At 40.9% G+C, this 19,487-nt stretch overlaps 1 protein-coding gene across 1 annotated transcript; it reads right to left on the bottom strand.

Annotated features, from left to right (window-relative positions):
• Positions 1 to 927: 927 nt before the first annotated feature.
• On the bottom strand, positions 928 to 15,458 carry LOC122554719 (60S ribosomal protein L38-like). The gene is made up of 2 exons (XM_043700096.1): positions 15,280 to 15,458; positions 928 to 1,138 (listed from the first exon to the last, which is right to left on the bottom strand). The coding sequence occupies exons 1-2, from the start codon at positions 15,456 to 15,458 to the stop codon at positions 928 to 930; spliced, it is 390 nt and encodes a 129-aa protein (XP_043556031.1).
• Between the last annotated feature and the right edge of the window lie 4,029 nt (positions 15,459 to 19,487).

Genomic DNA, 19,487 nt, shown 5'->3' with positions numbered 1-19,487 from the left:
GACATAAACACTTCTTGCTTTACTGTGAATTACATTAAATTAACTCAATCTTATTGCAACACATTGAAAATTTCTATTTCATGTGCGAGGTAAGGTATGTGATTTATATATATTGCAATATCACTAATTGCGAAAACTTGTTTTTGAGTTTGGATTTTTGAATTTGAACCAGTGGCAAATGGGTGTTTTGGGTTTGAAGGGCCGTAATGATTAACTTGTTAGTAATTTTGTAGCCATAGTGATGTCTTTTAATAATATAATCCAAGAGGGATAGTTTTGGTGCTTAATGGTAATTTGTTTCCTTTGGGAAACTATGAACATACACAGTCACAAAGGAGTGCATTAGGTTTTTAGAGAGATGATTGTGGAATTTTTTTTGAACTTAAAGGAGAAATCCATAGCTCGGGACAAATTGGTTTGGTTTTAGTTTTGGTTTGCGTACCTTTGCAGGGTTCTTAGCTGAAACTGGATCTGTAATGCAGAGAAGTTGAGAAAATAGTTTGAATTGTTAAAACTAAGTTGCCTCTGTATATGGAGTTTGGTTTAAAAGTTCCTGACCAGATTATATGGTTAAAACATCGAAGGGTCTATTGGAAGCTGAGAAATTTTATGCTCACTTAAATGACCAATCAGCGGGAGGTTATCAGATTCTTATGACTGGGAATTGAAGCCATAGTGAAGTCAAACCTAGATAGAGAAGGGCATTCTCTCCAGTGTTTGCTGTTGGGGTTAATTGGATTTTATTTTTGTCATGTATTTCAAAATCTTTGGATACGTGTTGTGTGCAAATAGTTTGATTTATTCCAGATATTATCTTCATTTCTTTTGAGTAATCATCTTCTGTTTCATTGTTAAAACCAAATCTGCAACATTGTAGTCTTCTTTTTAATTCAATAAATTCTAAATAATATCAGAGATTTTAGATACTTACTTCATCTCTTTCACTTCCAGATCTGGAGGCAGGAACTCTTCGAGATTTTCAGCCTTTTCTTTGTCCATGATGACTAATATGTACAGGTTACTGCTGTACCATACATTGAATTTTACATTGTCCTTATTTTTCTTAATTTTCACAGATTTTGCATCCTTTTCCCTTGCTGTTAGCAAGAATATTTCTGCAATCTCATTTGAGAGATGGCTGGCCAAGAGTCAAGAAGATTGGAGATGAACCACACTCTGCAACTCCACAGCCTTGTATCCTTTTGTTTCAGTGAGATATCGCCTTGTTGTAGCCAAAAGGAAAATAGTAGCAAAATAAGATCTATGAAGCCAGAATTCAATCTAGGAATGACTTGTCTACTAATGACATCAGCTGAGGTCAAAGAACACATGCTAAACAAATAGAAGTGGTTTAATTTGAAGTAAAAGCTGATTTAGCAACAGTTTCTTAGACACGAAGTTATTTTTAGCAATATGCCACAAAAATTATGCATATTAATGATAATGAAAACATAAAAATCAGAGACAGAACCTAAGAAAGGCCTGATATGCAAATGCTAAACAATGATTACAATATTCTCCCTCAAATGAAAACATATGAAGTCCCTCTTACGTAATTTCTGTAATTTATTCTCTTTACTTACAAGCTTCCTTTTATTCGTCTTCTCTTTGTAAAAAGTGAAAAGAAAACCTCCCACTTTAAATAGCTGGACTTTCCGTGACAGTGCCAACTTGTGGCAGTGAAAGAGGCATCACAGAGGATGGCAGGAAGAAAGTTGCATTGGATTTTTTATCCACTTGAAGCCTTTGGAAAATAAATAATTTTGTTTTGTTCGGATTCACATCTTTTTAACCCTCCATTATAATCTCACATTTGCAAAAACAAAGCAACTTTACCCACACTAATGCTAACTGCTGCAAATTTAATCAGGCTTCCTGGGTTGGTGGGGACCAGCGTTATTACTTCTGTGAGCTAGCAGCAACTCCTGCTGGACATATACACATGTGGACACTGGGGAGCACAGAATCAATCTCAACTGTAATGCCCCTGGCTCTTAGTATTTTGCTAGAACTAGTTGTGAAGGATTACATATTAATAATGATCACTTCAGTATGGAATCGCTACAGCAGGCCATTTAGCCCATTAAGTCCACACTGACTCTCTGATGAGCATCCCACCCCTACTCTATCGCTGTCACCCTGCATTTACCATGGCTAATCCACCCAGCCTGTACATCCCTGGACACTATGGGCATTTAGCATGGCCAATCCACTGAACTTGCACATTTTTGTTCTGTGGGAGGAGACAAGAGCATGTGGAAGAAACCCATGCAGACATGGAGAGAATGTGCAAACTCCACACAGACAGTCGCCCAAGGGTGGAATCAAACCTGGGTCCCGTGCACTGTGAGGCAACAGTAATAACCACTGAGCCGCTGTGCTGCACTTAATTGAGTATAAACATGTTATGGAGCCAAAAGAAAAGCATTAGTAAAAGTAGGCTGCTTATTTGCTCTTACCCAATTTACACTATTACTCAAAGTCAAAGTTTCCCTCCTCACCTCTTTGTTTTCTCTTATTCTTGTGTGACTTTTAATAGTTCCAGAAAGGTGTCAGCAATTCACTAAGACTGTACATAGACAGTACTTTTTCCAAAGATTCTCCCTTCTGCCTTTTCCCATTATTTCAAGACCAGTTTGAAAGACTGCCCAGTTGCTTGAGAAAGAGAGAACTCAGTCTTTATTCCTAATTTTCCGTGGGCTCAGATTATGAAGGAACTGGAACTATTTTTTTCTTAAAAAGCTAGTGATTTAAATTTCCAACATAGATCATGTTTTTAATGAGCTTGCTAAAGCAGTGTTTCAGCATTCAAGTGTTTGATCCAATTCCTTATGTCCAACTGATCAATCTTGAAAATTAATCTTTCACTCTCTTGACTCCATGGAGAAAAGCCATGATTCCAACTGCATAGAATGAGAAATGAGTTTTACAAACTATATTTGAAAGAATAGAAAATTATTCATATTGTTAATAATTTTAAAGTTGCACCAAACCCACTGAAAGGATTTCATTTTTTTATAGTGAACGACATCAAATGGTGTATCTCCTATTCTCCAGTTTTAACTGTGCAGCCTGGCAGAGGCAAGTGAAGCAAGCAAAATATCTAGAGACTCAAACCCTGCCAGCCTGGCTTCCTTTCCCATATTAAACAATGTTTTGAACAGGATAGAAATATGATTCTTGTTTAGTGCATGCAAATTGATGTCATCATGTGTAATGTCAGATTGACACCTAAATGATGGGTGAGGTCAGTGTTGGCTGTTCCATCAGGCTAAACTTCCTGTGACCTTTTTTTTAAGGCTAACAGATACAGAAGGTAAATTTTAACTTTTTGGCATTCCATGTAAGCTAGAGGTCAGAGTACTTCATGCTCTTTTGAATCTCACAAGGAAGCTTGGGCCTAACCTGACATATCCATTATTCTGTCCACCCCCCAAACCTCAGTAACAGCTAGAGCTTCCCTTAACTGACAGACACCCACAGGCATTCCCAGGGCTTAAAGAGGCCATTTGTGTTGATGGCCCTTTCTCTCTGCTGACATTATTTTTGTTCACCTTCCTTGATATTGCTTCACACCGTCCTGTCAGCCATTGAAATCAAATTGGATATTAAGTAAAATGAAGGTTTTTCTTATAACATCAATTTATATTTATCATTAATATCGTTTATTAAATCGTATCTTAGCTGGATTGTTTAGCATAATTGGCAACACCAATGTTTAATTTACAGAATTTAAGTTACAGAATTTTCAATTCCAAGAATTGAGGAAAATAGAAGGTTAGTATGAAATAATCAAGCAACTGAATTGAGACTCACCTTTGAGTAATCTTTAAGTTTGGTGGGGTTATGGTCTAATTGCTAAGGTAACTGACTCTGGTGTATATCTTAACATTATCAGAGATTGTTGGTTTGAGTTCCCCTGTATTTATTTAGTGCTCTCATTCTGCAGGGGTAGTGCCCTACCACTGGGCCTTAAGATTTAAGTCCCACTTGCCCTGAAGTTACATCATAAGAAATCCAAATAGGTTGATTGAGCTGTAAAAAGCTATATTAGATTCTGAGAAAAGTTATACACATACTGCTCAGAAAAATTAGGTTGTGGGAAAAATATAATTTTTTAAGTCGATGGGTGAATTTGTAATGCCACTGAAGTTTAAGTGCAAAGCAATTTTTCTACTCCTGACAGTACTGTTATTGTATCTATATAGTAATCTTAAGGAAGACTCTGCTTACACACATTTAATCAGATTAGAAAAGGATGGCAAAGTGTTCAGAAAAGTGTTTTTACTGTGGGTCTTAAAAGATGAAAGAGAAATCAAAAAGCAGAGGGGCTTTAGAGAAAGAATTCCAAGGTTTAGGGTTTAGGCAGCTGTAGGTGAAACCAGCAGTGGGGAATGAAGGCAAAATAAGAATGTACTAGATGTCAGAATTAGAGCAATAAAGAGTTTGGGGACTAAGGGAGGGATAAGGTAAAGTTGGAAAAGATCACACACAAGGTTTAAATTTAAGATTTAAATGGAAAACATTTTTTTTAGAGGTGTTGAGGGATTAACAGTAATAAAAATAGGCGAGGTAAGCTGGGACTTTTTTCACTGCAGCATAGGAGGTGGAGGGGTGACCTGATAGAAGTTTATAAAACCATGAGGGGTATAGGTAAGGCCGTTTCCCTAAGGTAGGGGAATTCAGAACTAGGGGGCATGTTCTTAAGGTGAGAAGAAAAATATTTAAAAGGGTATGAGGGGCAACATTTTTACACAGAGAGTGGTTCGTGTGTGGAATGTACTGCCAGAGGAAGTGGTGGATACAGTTACAACATTTAAAAGATATTTAGATAAGTACATGAATAGGAGAGGTTTGGGGAATGTGGGCCAAACACAGGCAAGTGGGACTAGTTTAGTTTGGGAACATGGTTGGTGTGGATTGGTTGGATCAAAGAGGCTGTTTCCATACTATATGACTCTGACACTTTAGTACAAGCCTTGTCACCCAATTTGCACTATCTGTGTTTAGTTTCATTACAAAACCTAAGCCATTTCCCACTGATGTTGAATTTCTCATGTAAATACAGCCTAAGCTGCACCATCTGCTGAAAGTATAAAATTTTCAGCACTGTAAATTGAATAGATATTTCTGCTTTCCTATTAAAATTGAAATCAATAATCTCATTTATTATGTGTTTTTAGCAATAGGTTTAGCAATAACTGATGCGTATTCATATAAATTAACAAGCTTTTATTCAGTTTATCATTATTTATTTTAAGTTAGCATTTATTTTAACGTGCACACATCATGTAAATTGGCTACTTAAATTACAACCACACAACACCAGGTTATAGTCCCACAGGTTTAATTGGAAGCACACTAGCTTTCGGAGCGACGCTACCACCTGATGAAGGAGCGTCGCTCCGAAAGCTAGTGTGCTTCCAATTAAACCTGTGGGACTATAACCTGGTGTTGTGTGATGTTTAACTTTGTACACCCCAGTCCAACACCGGCATCTCCAAATCATAAATTACAACCTGCTGTTTGGGCAATTGCAATACATTTTCAGATCGGTCTTTTAGTTAATACATAAAATTATAAGAGCTTTCTGCATGCCTTTGTGTTATTGAGTATCAAAGAGAATGTTTAAAATCCAAAGGGGATGAGTATTCATTCTTTTTGTCAATGAACTTGAGTTTTGTATCAAACATAAAATAGAAATCAAAGGTCACTATTTCTTCCTTTGAAAAACCAAGATACTGTTTCTCTTTCATTTAATCATCAAAGTGATGAACCCTTTATACAAATTGACTACAGGGGTAACATAAATATATCCACAATGACTGAATATTGTACTTTACTTTGATTTTTAATAAGTATTTTCTTCTGGTACACAATAGTATATCTGTCTTTTCATTGCTGTCCCTGAAACATGATATAGAGCTCCCAGCTGGTGGTAAGTGTGCATAGTTCATTGTATCTTGTCACGCATTGGTCTTTGATGGATAGTTGCTTGAACATTTTGGTGATTAAACTAGCTTGAAAATTTTGTGAAAACCAAAGGATTTTCAGTTTAAAGTAAGTATATAAAAATAAAGTCTTTCTGCAATGGTGTCTTTTTTCTGATATTAGTATTCACACAAATTAATATAAATAACTCCTCACCAATTTCTTATACAGAGATTCTCTTTAGTCCCTTAAATACTTTGAAGATGTCAGTCATTGTCTTGTCTCTGAGTCAAAAAATTGTGGGTTCGAATCTCACTAGAGAGTGTGTGGTAAATCAAAGAGTAGAGACAAGGCAACAGGAAAAGGTAATTATATAGGAAATGATAAACTGACCATGACAGGAAGGGAAAGAAATTGAAGAGTAAATCAACAGATAAGGCTAGAGATTACAAAATTAATATAAAAGAATAAAACTAAATGCTCTGTGGCTCAATTCATACAGTACTTGAAACAAAGCAGATCAACTAATAGCACAAATAGAAAGAAATGATAGTATTTGACAAAGATATGACTGTACATGACATAGATTGGGAACTAAATGTTGAAGGGTTCATTATATTTAGGAAAGGCAAGAAACTAGGAAAAGGTGGAAAGTTGGCTTTGTTAATTCATGTTGGTATCAGCACAATAGAGGGGATGACTCAGCTTCAGAAACCCAGAATGTAGAAGTTTTATGGGTTGAAAAGAGATGAAAAATCATGTAGAAAAGAGGTCACTGGGAGTAGTTTTGGCTTGAGATAATGGTGGCATTTCTATTTAACAAGAAATGGAACAATCATTTTGTATACATTTGTCAAAATCGATTTGGAGTTACCACCTCAGAGATACATAGTTAAACACACATTGTTATTTCTTTACAGATTCCACTAGCTTGTATTGAGGTGAGGATCAGAATGAAAAGAAGCTGGAGTAAAGGAAGGTGCCGCAAAGCAAGTGACACAGTTAGTGAACATGTAACCTTTTCTTGCTTGAGATAAACAATAAACATCATTTTACTTCACAGGAATTTGTAGAAACATTCTGGATCAGGTTGCCCCGAGTCAGACATACAGACACATTTTGAGCTAAAGCCGACTATTCCCAGCCACATCAATGAACAATTGCTTCAGTTTAAAACAATGTCTCTTATTGGAAATATGAGCACCAATATTTTTACAGCCTCGTCTAGTTTCTTGTACTTAGGATGTAGTATGTTTTACATTTCTTTCTGTTTACTACCCTTTGTGACATTAAGTGCTTAAGGCTAGATTTTTATATAGCTGGGCTGACGCCAAGGCGGGACCCAATCTCCCATTCCTGGTACTTGTAATTGCTGCTGGTGTTGGGTCCGATTTTTGATGTGGTCTGTTCCAGCGCAAAGTAGGTAGCTCATACTCCCTTGCAACTTTTAGAGAGCTGAGGCCAGCTTCTTGAGGATAAGTGGTTCACAGCCCCCCAGACCAAAGCCTGGTTTGTAAACTTTTTGAAAAGTGTGTTTAAAAGGTCATATCATGCCTCCATGTTTTCCATATCCCCTCCCCTTTCCTCCACATCTTCCATGTCAATGCATACTGTAAGACCATTGAACCATATAATAACAACGACCCTTAAAAACACAACTATTCATAAATGTGTTTCGGTTACAACTGCTGATTTTATAACCACATAAAAATATAATCAGATAAAATTCAGATGAGATTATCCATTAATTAATCTTGCAGCTCAACCAAGCATTTATGCATAATTGTACTGTCTATTTCTATTAATACAATGTCCAGTTTGATTGATAGCTTATTAGGGTGTAGTTTTGTCACGTGGAAGAAGATTGTTTTCTTTGATTGATAGACATTTTTAACAGGCTACTTTTAATAATACTGCCCATGCCTAGTTACCCTCAAGAAGGTGGTGGTGAGCTGCCTTCTTGAACCATTACAGTCCATGTGTGTAGATTGACCCATAATGTTCTTAGGGACAGAATTTCAGGATTTTGACCCTACAACAATGAAGGAATGGTGAGTGAATTGGGGATGAACTTGAAGATGGCAGTGTCCCTATTGTATCTGTTGCACTTGTCCTACTAGAAGAAGTGGCTGTGGGTTTGCAAGTCTAGTTTGGGCTGTCTAAGGATTTTTGGTGAACTTCTGCAGTGTATCTGGTAGATTATGCACACTAATTCTCCTGGTTATCAATTGTGGAGGGAGTGGATATTTATGGATATGGTGCCACTCAAGCAGGTTGCTTTGTCCTGGATGGTGTCAAACTTCTTGAGTGTTGTTGAAGTTGCACCCATCCAGGCAGGTGAGAAGTCTTCCATCACACTTGTGCCTGGTCGATGGTGAACAGGCTTTGGGGAGTCAGGAGGTGAGTTAGTCGCTGCAGTATTCCTAGCCACTGTGTTTGTGTTGTAATGCCAGTTGAGTTTCTAGTCAATGGTAAACCTCAGGATGTTAATTATGGGAAATTTATTGATGGAAATAAGTTATAAGCTAATGACTGTTTCCTTCGAGGTTTGTATGTTTATTTGGACAACATTAAGAAGTGTAAACTGAAGCAGAGCTTCCCTTATTGATAAAATAATGGCTTTGTCTAATTGTGTAGGGTTGTAAGAGCGGCAGATTTTTTCCAAAGGAGATTTTTGAATGAGATATTGTAAGTGCATTTCAAAACTTTCCATTGTTATTATATGACTCATTAGTTCCATTATGCATGCTGGGTGAGTCACCATGGAAGATTGAGGATAGCCTTGGGCCGGCATGGTGGCTCAGTGGTTAGCACTGCTGCCCCACAGCACCAGGGACTTGAGTTCAATTCCAGCCTAGGGCGACTGTCTATGTGGAGTTTGCGCATCTCCCTGTGTCTGCGTGGTTTCCTCCCACAATCCAAAGATGTGCAGGTAAGTTGAATTGGCCATGCCAAGTCGCCCACAGTGTCCAAGGATGTGTAGGTTAGGTATCTGGGGTAAATGTAAGGGAATGGGTCTGGTGTGGGTTACTCTTCAAAGGGTTGGTGTGGGCTTGTTGGGCCGAAGAGCCTGTTGCCACACAGTAGGGATTCTAATTCTAATCCTAAAAGGCAAGGAGATGTCATGGGGAGTGAGTGAGGTGTGAGGGATGAGGATGCCTTCTAACTACTCCAACTTGGTACTTGTTGTGTGGTTATTTCCAAACTACCTCAGAAGGCAGTACATCTGATTCAATCCCACCTCAACATGTCTAAAATAAGGCAGGCTGGATGCTACCAGAGGAAACCAACAGTGACAAAAAAACTGCAGATGCTGGAATCCAAAGTAGACAGTCAGAAGGCTGGAAGAACACAGCAAGCAAGGCAGCAACCCCTCCCTTCCACTCCTCCCTGCCACCAACCAGATTCATTCCTCCCATTGACCAACCCTCTACCTGTCTTCACCTATCCCCACTTCAACACCCTTCCCCTGCCACCCTCTTTATCTGCAACTTCCCAAAACTCACTCCCAATTAACACCCGAAACGTCGACTTCTCCACCTCCTGATGCTGCCTGGCTTGCTGTATTCTTCCAGCCTCCTGCCTGTCTACCAGAGGAAACCAGTCTGCTGAGTCAGAAAATTCATTGACTCCATCTTCCCATCGTAATGGCAAAGATTTTGTTCTCAGTCTAATGATGTCTAATCTAGTGGTCCATGAAGTGCTAATGTAATGGGAGAAGAAAGTCAGGGGACTTTCACTGTGGGTCCTTGAGAGATTCCTGGGACTGGGAACTGTTCATTAGCTTTTCCAACAAGGAAAGCTGTTGAATTTGCAACAGTATTTGGACATTTCAGGGCCCCTTTAGAAGTCATTCTTTAAGCTGCAGATTTACCATAAGAAGATGTGGATTTTCTGTTGATTACCTCAATAATGGTAAGACATACAAAAATAATAGAATTCTTGAACCAGATGGTTGTAAACATATTCCTGGTGCTCTGGCAGGAGGATCTGCTCTTTAGATGCTAAATTTTCATCTCAAATAAGGCCATCTTATTTAAACTAATATACGAGATTATTGTTGCAAGTAACTTTTCAAGGTTTGTTCATCACCATGAGGGTATAATGCTATTGAAGAGTAGTGATGGTTACAATGAGAGTTGCAGTTTTGGATGTTCAGCTGCAGCAGGAACAAAGAACACAGAATACGATATCCCAGAAATAGGCCCTCTAGCCCACCAAGACTGTGTCAACACCTGGTGCCTTTCTAAACTAAAACGCTTTCACCTCAACGCGATCTGTATCTCTCAATTCCATGCCTGTCCGTGTATCTGTAAAGGTGCCGCTTAAATGTTTCTACTGTATACACCATCTCCTCGGGCAGCACATTCCAGGCATTTACTACCTTCTGTAAAAAACATGCTTCTCACATCCCCTGTAAGCTTATCCCCTTTTATTTTAAACCTATGTCCCCTAATAATTGATATTTCTAACTTTGGATAAAGACTCTGACTATCCATTCTATCCATGCCCCTCTAATAATTTTGGAAACTTCTATCAGATCACCCCACCTCTTTGACGTTAAACTAAAAACAAACCAAGTTTGTCCAATTTCTCCTCATAGCTAGTAACCTCCAAACCAGGCAACATTTGGATAAAGCTTTCACATCCTTCTGGTAGTGTGGCAACCAGAACCAAATACAATATTCCAAACGTAGCCTAACTAAAGTTATATACAGTTGCAATATGACTTGCCAATTTTCATACTCTACGCTCCGATCAATGAAGGCAAGCATGCTGTATGCCTTCTTGACTACCATTTCAACTAGTGTTGTCACTTTCAGGGAACTGTTAACCTGTACGCCTCCATTCCTCTGCATGTTAAAGTTTCTAAGGGTTCGGCCATTTACTGTATACTTCACTGCGTTACATCTTCCAAAGTACATCACCTTGCATTTGGCCAAATGTAACTCCATCTGCCATTTTTTTGTCCAAGTCTCCAGCCTATCTATATTCTGCTGTATCCTCTGGCAATCTTCCTTACCATCTGCAGCTCCCCCAATCATTGAGTGGTCTACAAACTTACTAATCAGGTCATTTACATTCTCCTCCAAATCATTTCTATGTATAACAAACAACAGGGGTCCCAGCACTCATCCCGAAAGAAAACCATTGGTCAGAGATCTCCAGTCAGAGAAAACACCCTTCCCCCGCTACTCTGTATCCTATATCTGTTTGTCTATCTCCCACTGGCTATTGGGAGGCCTGTAGTAAAATCCCATCAAAGTGATTGCACCCTTCTTGGTCTTGCGCTCCACCCATTTGGCCTCCCTGGATATGCTCTCCAAGGTGTCCTCCCTCAGTACAGCTTTGATATTCCCCCTTATGAATAACACCTCCTCCATCTCTTTTACATTCCTGACCTGAAACATCTAAAAGCTGGAACATTGGACAGGAGGCTGGCATTCATTTGGAGCATTGAATCATTCCTTCTGAGGTGGAGCATGAGAGCAGTCTGAAAGTAACAGAAAGCATGGATGTTGCCAGAACCTGAAAATCAGATCATGATGCAGGAGGAATCTGTTGAAAGCCAACAAGTTGTCAAAGTAAGCAAGCTCGTTAACTTTACACTTTGTATTCACAACATCGTAATAACATTGAACAATATGTTTATTGGATCTCTTAGAGTGAGAATGGACAGCAATCCCCAGACTTACTTTTCAAATACACACCCAACACATATTTCAACACTGTGCTTGGTACTTCATTAAAAAATGACAAACTACACAGTAAGCATGTAGCCAACACAAAATAGCTACTTTAGGTTCACCAGCTCATATCAAGTAGCTGATGGCTACTGTTCTGTTATGTCTTTAGTTGGAGCAGGTCTCTTTCTCCACTTGCTCCACAGTAATTATTTTTTCATAATGAGCTTATATTAAGTACATCACCTCATGATCATCCTGGATACCTAAGCCACCTTGTGCTAAATTGCTATTCTTATCTGTTTTTCCTCTTTCAAAACGAGCTGATAGAGAGGTGTCCATAGTAGATAAACTATATGTTGTATTTAATCAGAGAGCCCAATTGCTGGCATTCAGCTAACTCAGCTGTAGATGGCAGATGAGATGCAGTTTGAAGGTTGAATGACTAATGCAGCAAAATCTAAAGTCCCCTTGACTTAAATAATAAAATCCATGGACCAATACGTGGTATTTAATCAGCCAAAAAGCAGATTCCAATGTAAGAGAAGAATAACTTGTCTAAATCAGCCAATCGTTTCACTTCTAAATGGAATAGGTGATGAGCTCCAGTAAACCAGTTCAAGCAGTGAACTGACATATGGAACCATGATTTCATTTGTTATTTTGCTAAAGTCTTAATGAGACGAGCTGAGAGTTCAATGTCTGAGGATGTGGTCACCTACATTGAACTGCAGCATTGCTATGGATAATAACCATCACATTTGAAAATTTAAGGGGCAGAATTTAATGGGGCCTGTCAGAAAAAGAAATGAGATGGGTGGGTGGACTTAATGAGGTAAATGCAGAAATCTCAATTTCCCGACGTTTAATTTGAGAAACTTGTCAGCAGTGTTTTATGAAGCAGCCATCTCTGGTGGCACGAACCTTTTGTCATGCATTTGAATCATATGAATATTCATTAAATGTAAACTTCACTGAATTTTATCCTACCTTCAAGATTAAGTCAAAGGCACACAGGAAACGCATGCCTCCTGTTTCCTGACAGCTTAAAGGTGGAGTGAACTTGGAGAGATTGTTCAAACTTTGAAGAAGGTTTTAATAAAGTTTCGTTCTTTGTCTAACTCAGCAGCTCAGGGGGATGGAGCAGGAGAGGCTGGAGTGCCTGTTGCAACAAGATGAGGGTCAGATAATTGATTCCCCAAATGGCAGTGCATCAAGATATTGGTATGTGTGGGGCTAGGGTGGGAAGAAGAAATTTCTGCAAGGAATCTGGTCCCAGCTGATAGGACAGGGTCCATCATTACAAATTGTGTGTCTCAGTGATACAACTGGATTGTAAATGGCAGGTCAATAGTCAGAGAAGTATATCCAGTTTGAGTGAGTGAGAAGGTAGTTCAAGGACCACTGAAGGAAAGTTAAAGGAGAACAAGCACAGGGAGGGTAGCTCCAGAATGATAGCAGGTAGGTCAAGGATAGGTGGAGAAGTATTGAGGCGGATGGGCTGATACAGTTTGGTCACACTCTGCATGGCCTTCCTCTTGATCTTTCTCCCCAACTGGTGATCTTGAAACCTATGCTGTTATGCAACCATAGTCCCGCTCTTGTGGATCCTCTCTTCCACTGCATGAGTTTGTTAAACTATTGAATGTATGAGGATCATAACAAATCCACAACATGAAATTGTTATCAACACCTGTTTACATAGGCTTTGTTCAAAGAGCAGCTGTCCTCACCCAGTGGGAATGCATGGCCTTCACATGGGCCACACCCAGAACTTCTCCCATTCCAGAGTTGCCTGCCATATTCAATTAATAACCTGGTTCTCGGAGAGCTTTCTTAGCTCAACAAATTAGGTGATCCAGTAAGGTGTTTCAAGCAGTGAAGTGGCATATGGAAACATATGAGCATACACATTAGAAGCAAGTACAGGCCATTTCCCACCTTAAGCCTGCTGCACTATTCAATAAGGTCAAGATTTGATTGTGGCATCAACGCCACACTCTGTGATTGATTTATTATCACATGTATGGAAGTAAAGTAAAAAGCTTTGTTTATGAGCAGTACAGGCAAACCATAGTAAGCAAGGATGTACAGATCGAAAAGATGTTCTGGGCGGGTGCTAGGTGAGAGCAACGTTAGCAAGATTACCATTATTTGAGGCCAGAGAGTCCATTCATCAGTCTAATAACAGCCGGGAAGATGCTGTTCCTGACCCTGCTGGTGTATGTGTTCAAGCTTCTGTATCTTCTGCCTGTTGGAAGAGCTTGTTGGAGAGCATTACTGGGGTGCAATGGGTCTTTGATGATGTTGGCAGCCATGTAAATGGGGTCCATGGATGGAAGGCTGGCTTCTGTGATGGTCTGGGCTGTGCACACAACCTCCTGTAGTGTCTTACAGTCCTGGGCAGAGCAGTTGCCATGCCAGGTCGTTATGCACCCAGACAGTATGCTTTCAATTTTGAAGTTGGTGAGGGTCTTTATGGACATGGAGAAAGTGAGGATGCAGATGCTGGAGATCAGAGCTGAAAATGTGTTGCTGGAAAAGCACAGCAGGTCAGGCAGCATCCAAGGAGCAGGAGAATTGACGGTAAGGGCTCATGCCCAAAACGTTGATTCTCCTGCTCCTTGGATGCTGCCTGACCTGCTGCGCTTTTCCAGCAACACATTTTCAGCTTTTTATGGACATGCTAAATCTCCTGAGCTGCCTGAGGAAGAAGAGACATTGTTGTTCCTTCTTGACCGTTGCATCTAAGCAGGAGGTCCAGGACAGGTTGTCAGTTATTGTCACTCTGAGGAACTTGATGCTCTCCACCCTCTCAAGCTCAGCTCCATTGATGTAGCTGGACACGTGTTCTCCTCCTTCCTTTCGGAAGTCAATGATCAGTTCTTTAGTTTGCCGACATTGAGAGAGAGGTTGTTATCATTATACCATGACACCAAGCCCTCTATCTCCTTTCTGTATTCTGCCTTGTCATTGTTGGATATCCGTCTACTACGGTGGTGTCGTCAGCAAACTTGTAGATGGTGTTCACTTGGAATTTGGCTGTAGAATCATAAGTGAATAGGGAGTACTGTCGGGGGCTGAAGACGCATCCTTGGCAGGGGTGGGGGGGTGGGGTGTCCAGTGTTGAGTGTTATTCTGGAAGAGGGGCAGTTGTTCACTGATTACAATCTGTGGGTCAGAAATCTGAGGATCCAGTTGTAGAGGGTGGAGCTGAGACCTAGGTCTCGGAGTTTTGAGATCAGTCTGGAGGGGATTGTGGTGTTGAAGGCAGAGTTGTAGTTAATGAGAAGGAGTCTGACATAGGTGTTCTTGTTGGTCAGTTGTTCCAGGAATGAGTGCAGGTCTAGGGATAAGGCATCTGCTGTGGACCTGTTACATTGGTAGGCAAATTGTAGGAGATTAAGGCAGGCTGGGAGACTGAAGTTGAAGTGGGCCATGACCAGCCTCTTGAAGTACTTTATGGAGGTCAGAACCACAGGGTAGTAGTCATTGAGGCATATTGCATGTAATTTCTTGGGTACGGGGATGATGGTGGTCTCTTGAAGCAGGTGGCACCTTTGGCTTGTAGGAGGGAGAAGTTGAAGATGTCGGTGAAAACGGCCGCCAGTTGGTCTGCAAAGGGTCTGAGTGCTCATCCAGGGATTCAGTCCGTGCCTGTCACTTTCCTTGGGTTGACCCCTCGGGAAGGGCTGATCTGATATCTGCAGCAGTGAAAGTGGGCACAGGGGCTGCTTGGGCAGGTAATAGCACACCGCTGGCGTTCTGCTCAAACCGAGCATAGAAAGCATCGAGCGTATCAGGGAGGGGTGGATCTTTATCCGCTATCTTGCTCTGCTTCATTTTGTATCCCATAATGTTATTTAGGTATTGCTAAGGAGTCTGTTTGGTAGATTTGGGCCTCTAACTATGTTCGGTACTGCCTCTTGGCATTCCTGATGGCTTTTCGGAGGTCATATCTGGATTTCCTGTATAGTTCTTGGTCATCCTACTTGAATGCTGCCCATCTGGTCTTCAGTAACGAGTGGATTTCCTAGTTCACCCATGGTTTCCGATTGGGGAACACTCAGATTGACTTCTTTGGTGCATAGTCTTCCAAACGTTTGTTAATGAAGTCCGTGATGGCGGTAATGTACTCGTCTAGGTCTTCTGCTGAGTACTTGAACACGATCCAGTCCGCCAATTGCAAGCAGTACCGAAGACGTTCTTCTGCTGCCTCAGGCCAGTATTGTACTTCCTTTTCTGCTTGTAAACTGGGAGGAGGAACACAGTGCTGTGATTGGATTTTCCGAATTTGGGCAGGGGATGGAACGGTAGGCTTCTTTAGAGGTTGTGCAGCAGTGGTCCAGGATATTCAGTATTCTAGTAGGGCAAAGATGGTACTTTGACAACACCCTCTTGAGGTTAGCTTGGTTGAAATCGCTAGCCACAATGAAGAGGGCCTCAGGGAACTTTGTCTCCAGAGTGTTTGTGGTGGTGTAAATCATGTTTAGGGCATTCTTCTCACCCGCATGGGGTGGTATGTAGACTGCTGTCAGGATGGCAGAGGTGAACTCTTGCAGTTGGTAGTCGGGACAGCATTTTACTGTAAGGTATTCTAGGTCTGGGGAGCAATGGCTTGCCAGAGTCACTGTGTCCAAGCAGTAGGAAGTGTTGATCATGAAGCATACCCCTTCACCCTTCGCCTTCCCCAAGGACGCCATGTCATTCACGCAATGTATAGCGAACCCGTCAACTTGTAGGGCGCGGTCAGGAATGGCAGGGGTGAACTAAGTCTCTGTGAAGCAGAGCACACAACAGTCTTTCAGTTCCCTCTGGTAGGTAAGTCTATATCTGAGTTCATTCATTTTGTTCTCAATAGCCTGAACATTTGCTAGTAATACACTGGGGAGGGGGAATGGGAGTCTTGAAAACCATATTGTTTCAACCTCACCTCCTGCCTACCCTGATACCTTTGCCTCCTTTGTTAGCCAAGAATCTATCTACCTCTGTCTTAAAAATATTCAGTAACTCTGGCTCAACAACTCTCTGAGAAAGACTCATGGAGCTCTGCTAGAAAGAATTTCACTCCTTTCACATTTAACTTGTCTGTGAAGCTAGGAGTAAAAAAAAGGTGTATTCTTGTTTCCTAGGAAGCTCTCTCATGACTCAAGCATTTTAAGTAATTCATACATACCAGACGTACCTGAGGCCCCTGCCAATTACAAGATTGGATCCCGGGTGGCAAGGACTATTCCCTCAGGACAAGGCTCATTACTTATAGCCGAGTGAAAGAGTACATGGATCAACCAGGGCAATCATTGGGCTGACCATTGGCTTTCTGAAAATGTGCTTCTGCTGTCTTGTTGCACTGACAGAGCATTGCAATGTGTCAAACAGAAGCTGTCCAGGATAGTTGTCATCTGCTGTGATTTTTGAAACCTTGCACTGCAAAGGGGAGAGGAATTGCTATGCAAGGGCATAGGAAGTAGTGCTATCCTCAGATGATGATGGTGGAGGGGATTATAAGGAAGTGGACAGAAATACCAGAGCCAAGGAGAGACTTGCATTTCATCATCATCATTTTGGTCAGTAATCAGGGAACCACCTGACCATCACTATATCATCTGAAAGACATAGCCTGCTGTGAATGTGAGCCTATGTCTTCAAACCTAAAGCCAGCACAATTGTACCTCCATGTATCTCATGGGTGAAGGGCCACCTGGAGGCATATCCAGGTGCCTTCTTCCTCTCTCTCCTAACCTGTCCTGTAATGATCCAATCAAGAGCAATGGTATTTATGTGTCATCTGATGGATCTGGTTCTTCATTGTGCCAGTGTCTTCATGGAAGATGCCACACACTCACATGCTAGAACCCAACTTGAATGGATCCTCCCACCATTTTCCTAAGTTTCCGCAGCCACTGACACCTCACCTAGATTTCCCACTGCCTGTCTCTAGATCTCCATCAGGCTTTTTGTGGCCAATACATCAACCTGTAGCTCAATGTGAGCCAAATCACTAATAGCAAGGAACCTTGGATGAGACAGACTCCCATGTCTACTCCCATATCCCTGAGGTCATCACCAGTTGGTCCAATGATTTTCTACAGGAATCCTTCAATACGTGTAAAAGTGTAATTGTGCTGGTGTGGAATGAGGGAGAAGCAAGTGGTGGTGTATTTCCTTAACATTCTTGGTTTTTATTATCTATTTTTTACTGCATAGTTTGAAGTCACTTTATGATATTGGATTCTTTACAGACTAATCAAGGATAAGGAAGAGTCAAGGACTGGCTTTAAGCTTAGACTTCAAAGTAATGCCATTTATTATACCTCCATTCTAAATGCAATTATACATTGTAATCATACATAGAACCGGGCTCTGACTGATTGTTACATTAGATTAGGAATAGACTTAATTTTTTTTATGAGTTTATGTGCATATTGTTGGCTGGTATGGTGTGTCTTCCAGAGTCTCTAAAGTTCCTGTGTGGTCTGGTGTAGCTTTTTCTAGTATGCCTGACTCCACCCACACAGTACTATTTATACTCTGTGCAGTTTTGTGACATCAGTGCAAAGTAGCTCCATGATCCTGAAGTCCTTACACACAATGAGAGATGTGATTCTCAGTTTCTTCTATGGCCCATGGAAGTGTCCTGCAGCAGAGAACAACAAAAAAAAGACCTTAAGAAGCTCAGACTATCAGGAAAATTTGGTTTCTCACAGATGGATACACATCTCAACGCTAGCTTGGATATAAACTCCCTTTTCTGGCTGGCGTTTTTAGGTGGCATGATAGCTCAGTGGTTAGCACTGTTGCCTCACAGCGCCATGGACCCGGGCTTGATTCCAGCCTCGGGCGACTGTCTGTGTGGAGTTTGCACATTCTCCCTTCTCTGTGTGGATTTGCTCTGGGTGCTCCAGTTTCTTCCCACAGTTCAAAGATGTGCAGGTTAGGTCAATTGACCATCTGAATTGCCCATAGGGATGCGTAGGTTAAGTGTATTAGTCAGGGGCAAATATTAGATAGGGGAATGGGTCTAGGAATCCTGAAGAAGGGCTTATGCCCAAAACGTCGATTCTCCTGTTTCCTGGATGCTGCTTGACCTGCAGCGCTTTTCCAGCAACACATTTTCAGCTCTGATCTCCAGCATCTGCAGACCTCACTTTCTCCTGCATGACTGATTTCACAAACGATCATTATCACAGTGGGGTGCCTGAAGTTCACTGTTTGATTGTCAGCTTCTTTGATGTAGGATTATGTATACAAATGCTTACATTTATAAGAGTTTAGGTAATTGAAGGAATTTAAAGGTAATTCTCATTTTTTAGGGTTATTTTAAAATAATGAGGTAATCAATAGACACCTAGAGCCTTATTTTGTTTCATTTCAGCATGGATCACATGGTCTACCATGGTATATACTAGATTGGCATGGAAGGCGTGTGGCAGGGGCTGGGGAGAGAGAAATAGATTGCATTGGAGGGTATAGAGGCCTCTGGGACTGACTATAAAGGATTTTAGGAAAGACCATGGGTGGTGGATAGAAGACAAAAGGTGGCCTGAGACGGCTGGCAGGGCATGCAACTGTCTGAGGGAAGATGAGAGAATATGAGAGGGTGGGGACTAGAGAACAATTTTTCTTTTCTCTTGACAACTGAGACAAAAAGCTGAATTTTCACAGCTCCTTAATAACATGGGCAATAGAAGTCAGTTGGGGAAAAATGGCAAGATTGGACAAATGAGATTGCCAATAAGAAATATGAGACTTGCTGCATTCCCATTTCATTTGTAACAATCCTCACCTTATTCATACGTAGTTTCCTACTCTTCCAGGCTCTAAAGAGAAATTAATGGCAACATTTTCCAACAACCTGGTGACTTCAGCTCA

Source organism: Chiloscyllium plagiosum, chromosome 11 (genome assembly GCF_004010195.1).
Source record: "Chiloscyllium plagiosum isolate BGI_BamShark_2017 chromosome 11, ASM401019v2, whole genome shotgun sequence".
Taxonomy (NCBI): domain Eukaryota; kingdom Metazoa; phylum Chordata; class Chondrichthyes; order Orectolobiformes; family Hemiscylliidae; genus Chiloscyllium; species Chiloscyllium plagiosum.
Note: the sequence above shows the minus strand (reverse complement) of the source record. Positions and strands in the feature narration are given on the sequence as shown.

Coding starts and splice junctions, on each gene's coding strand:
- LOC122554719 (XM_043700096.1), bottom strand. CDS start 15,458: ATGAAGCAGAGCAAGATAGCGGATAAAGATCCACCCCTCCCTGATACG. Junction 1,139..15,279: donor GAGGGGTCAACCCAAGGAAA/GTGACAGGCACG, acceptor ACTCTTGGCCAG/CCATCTCTCAAATGAGATTG.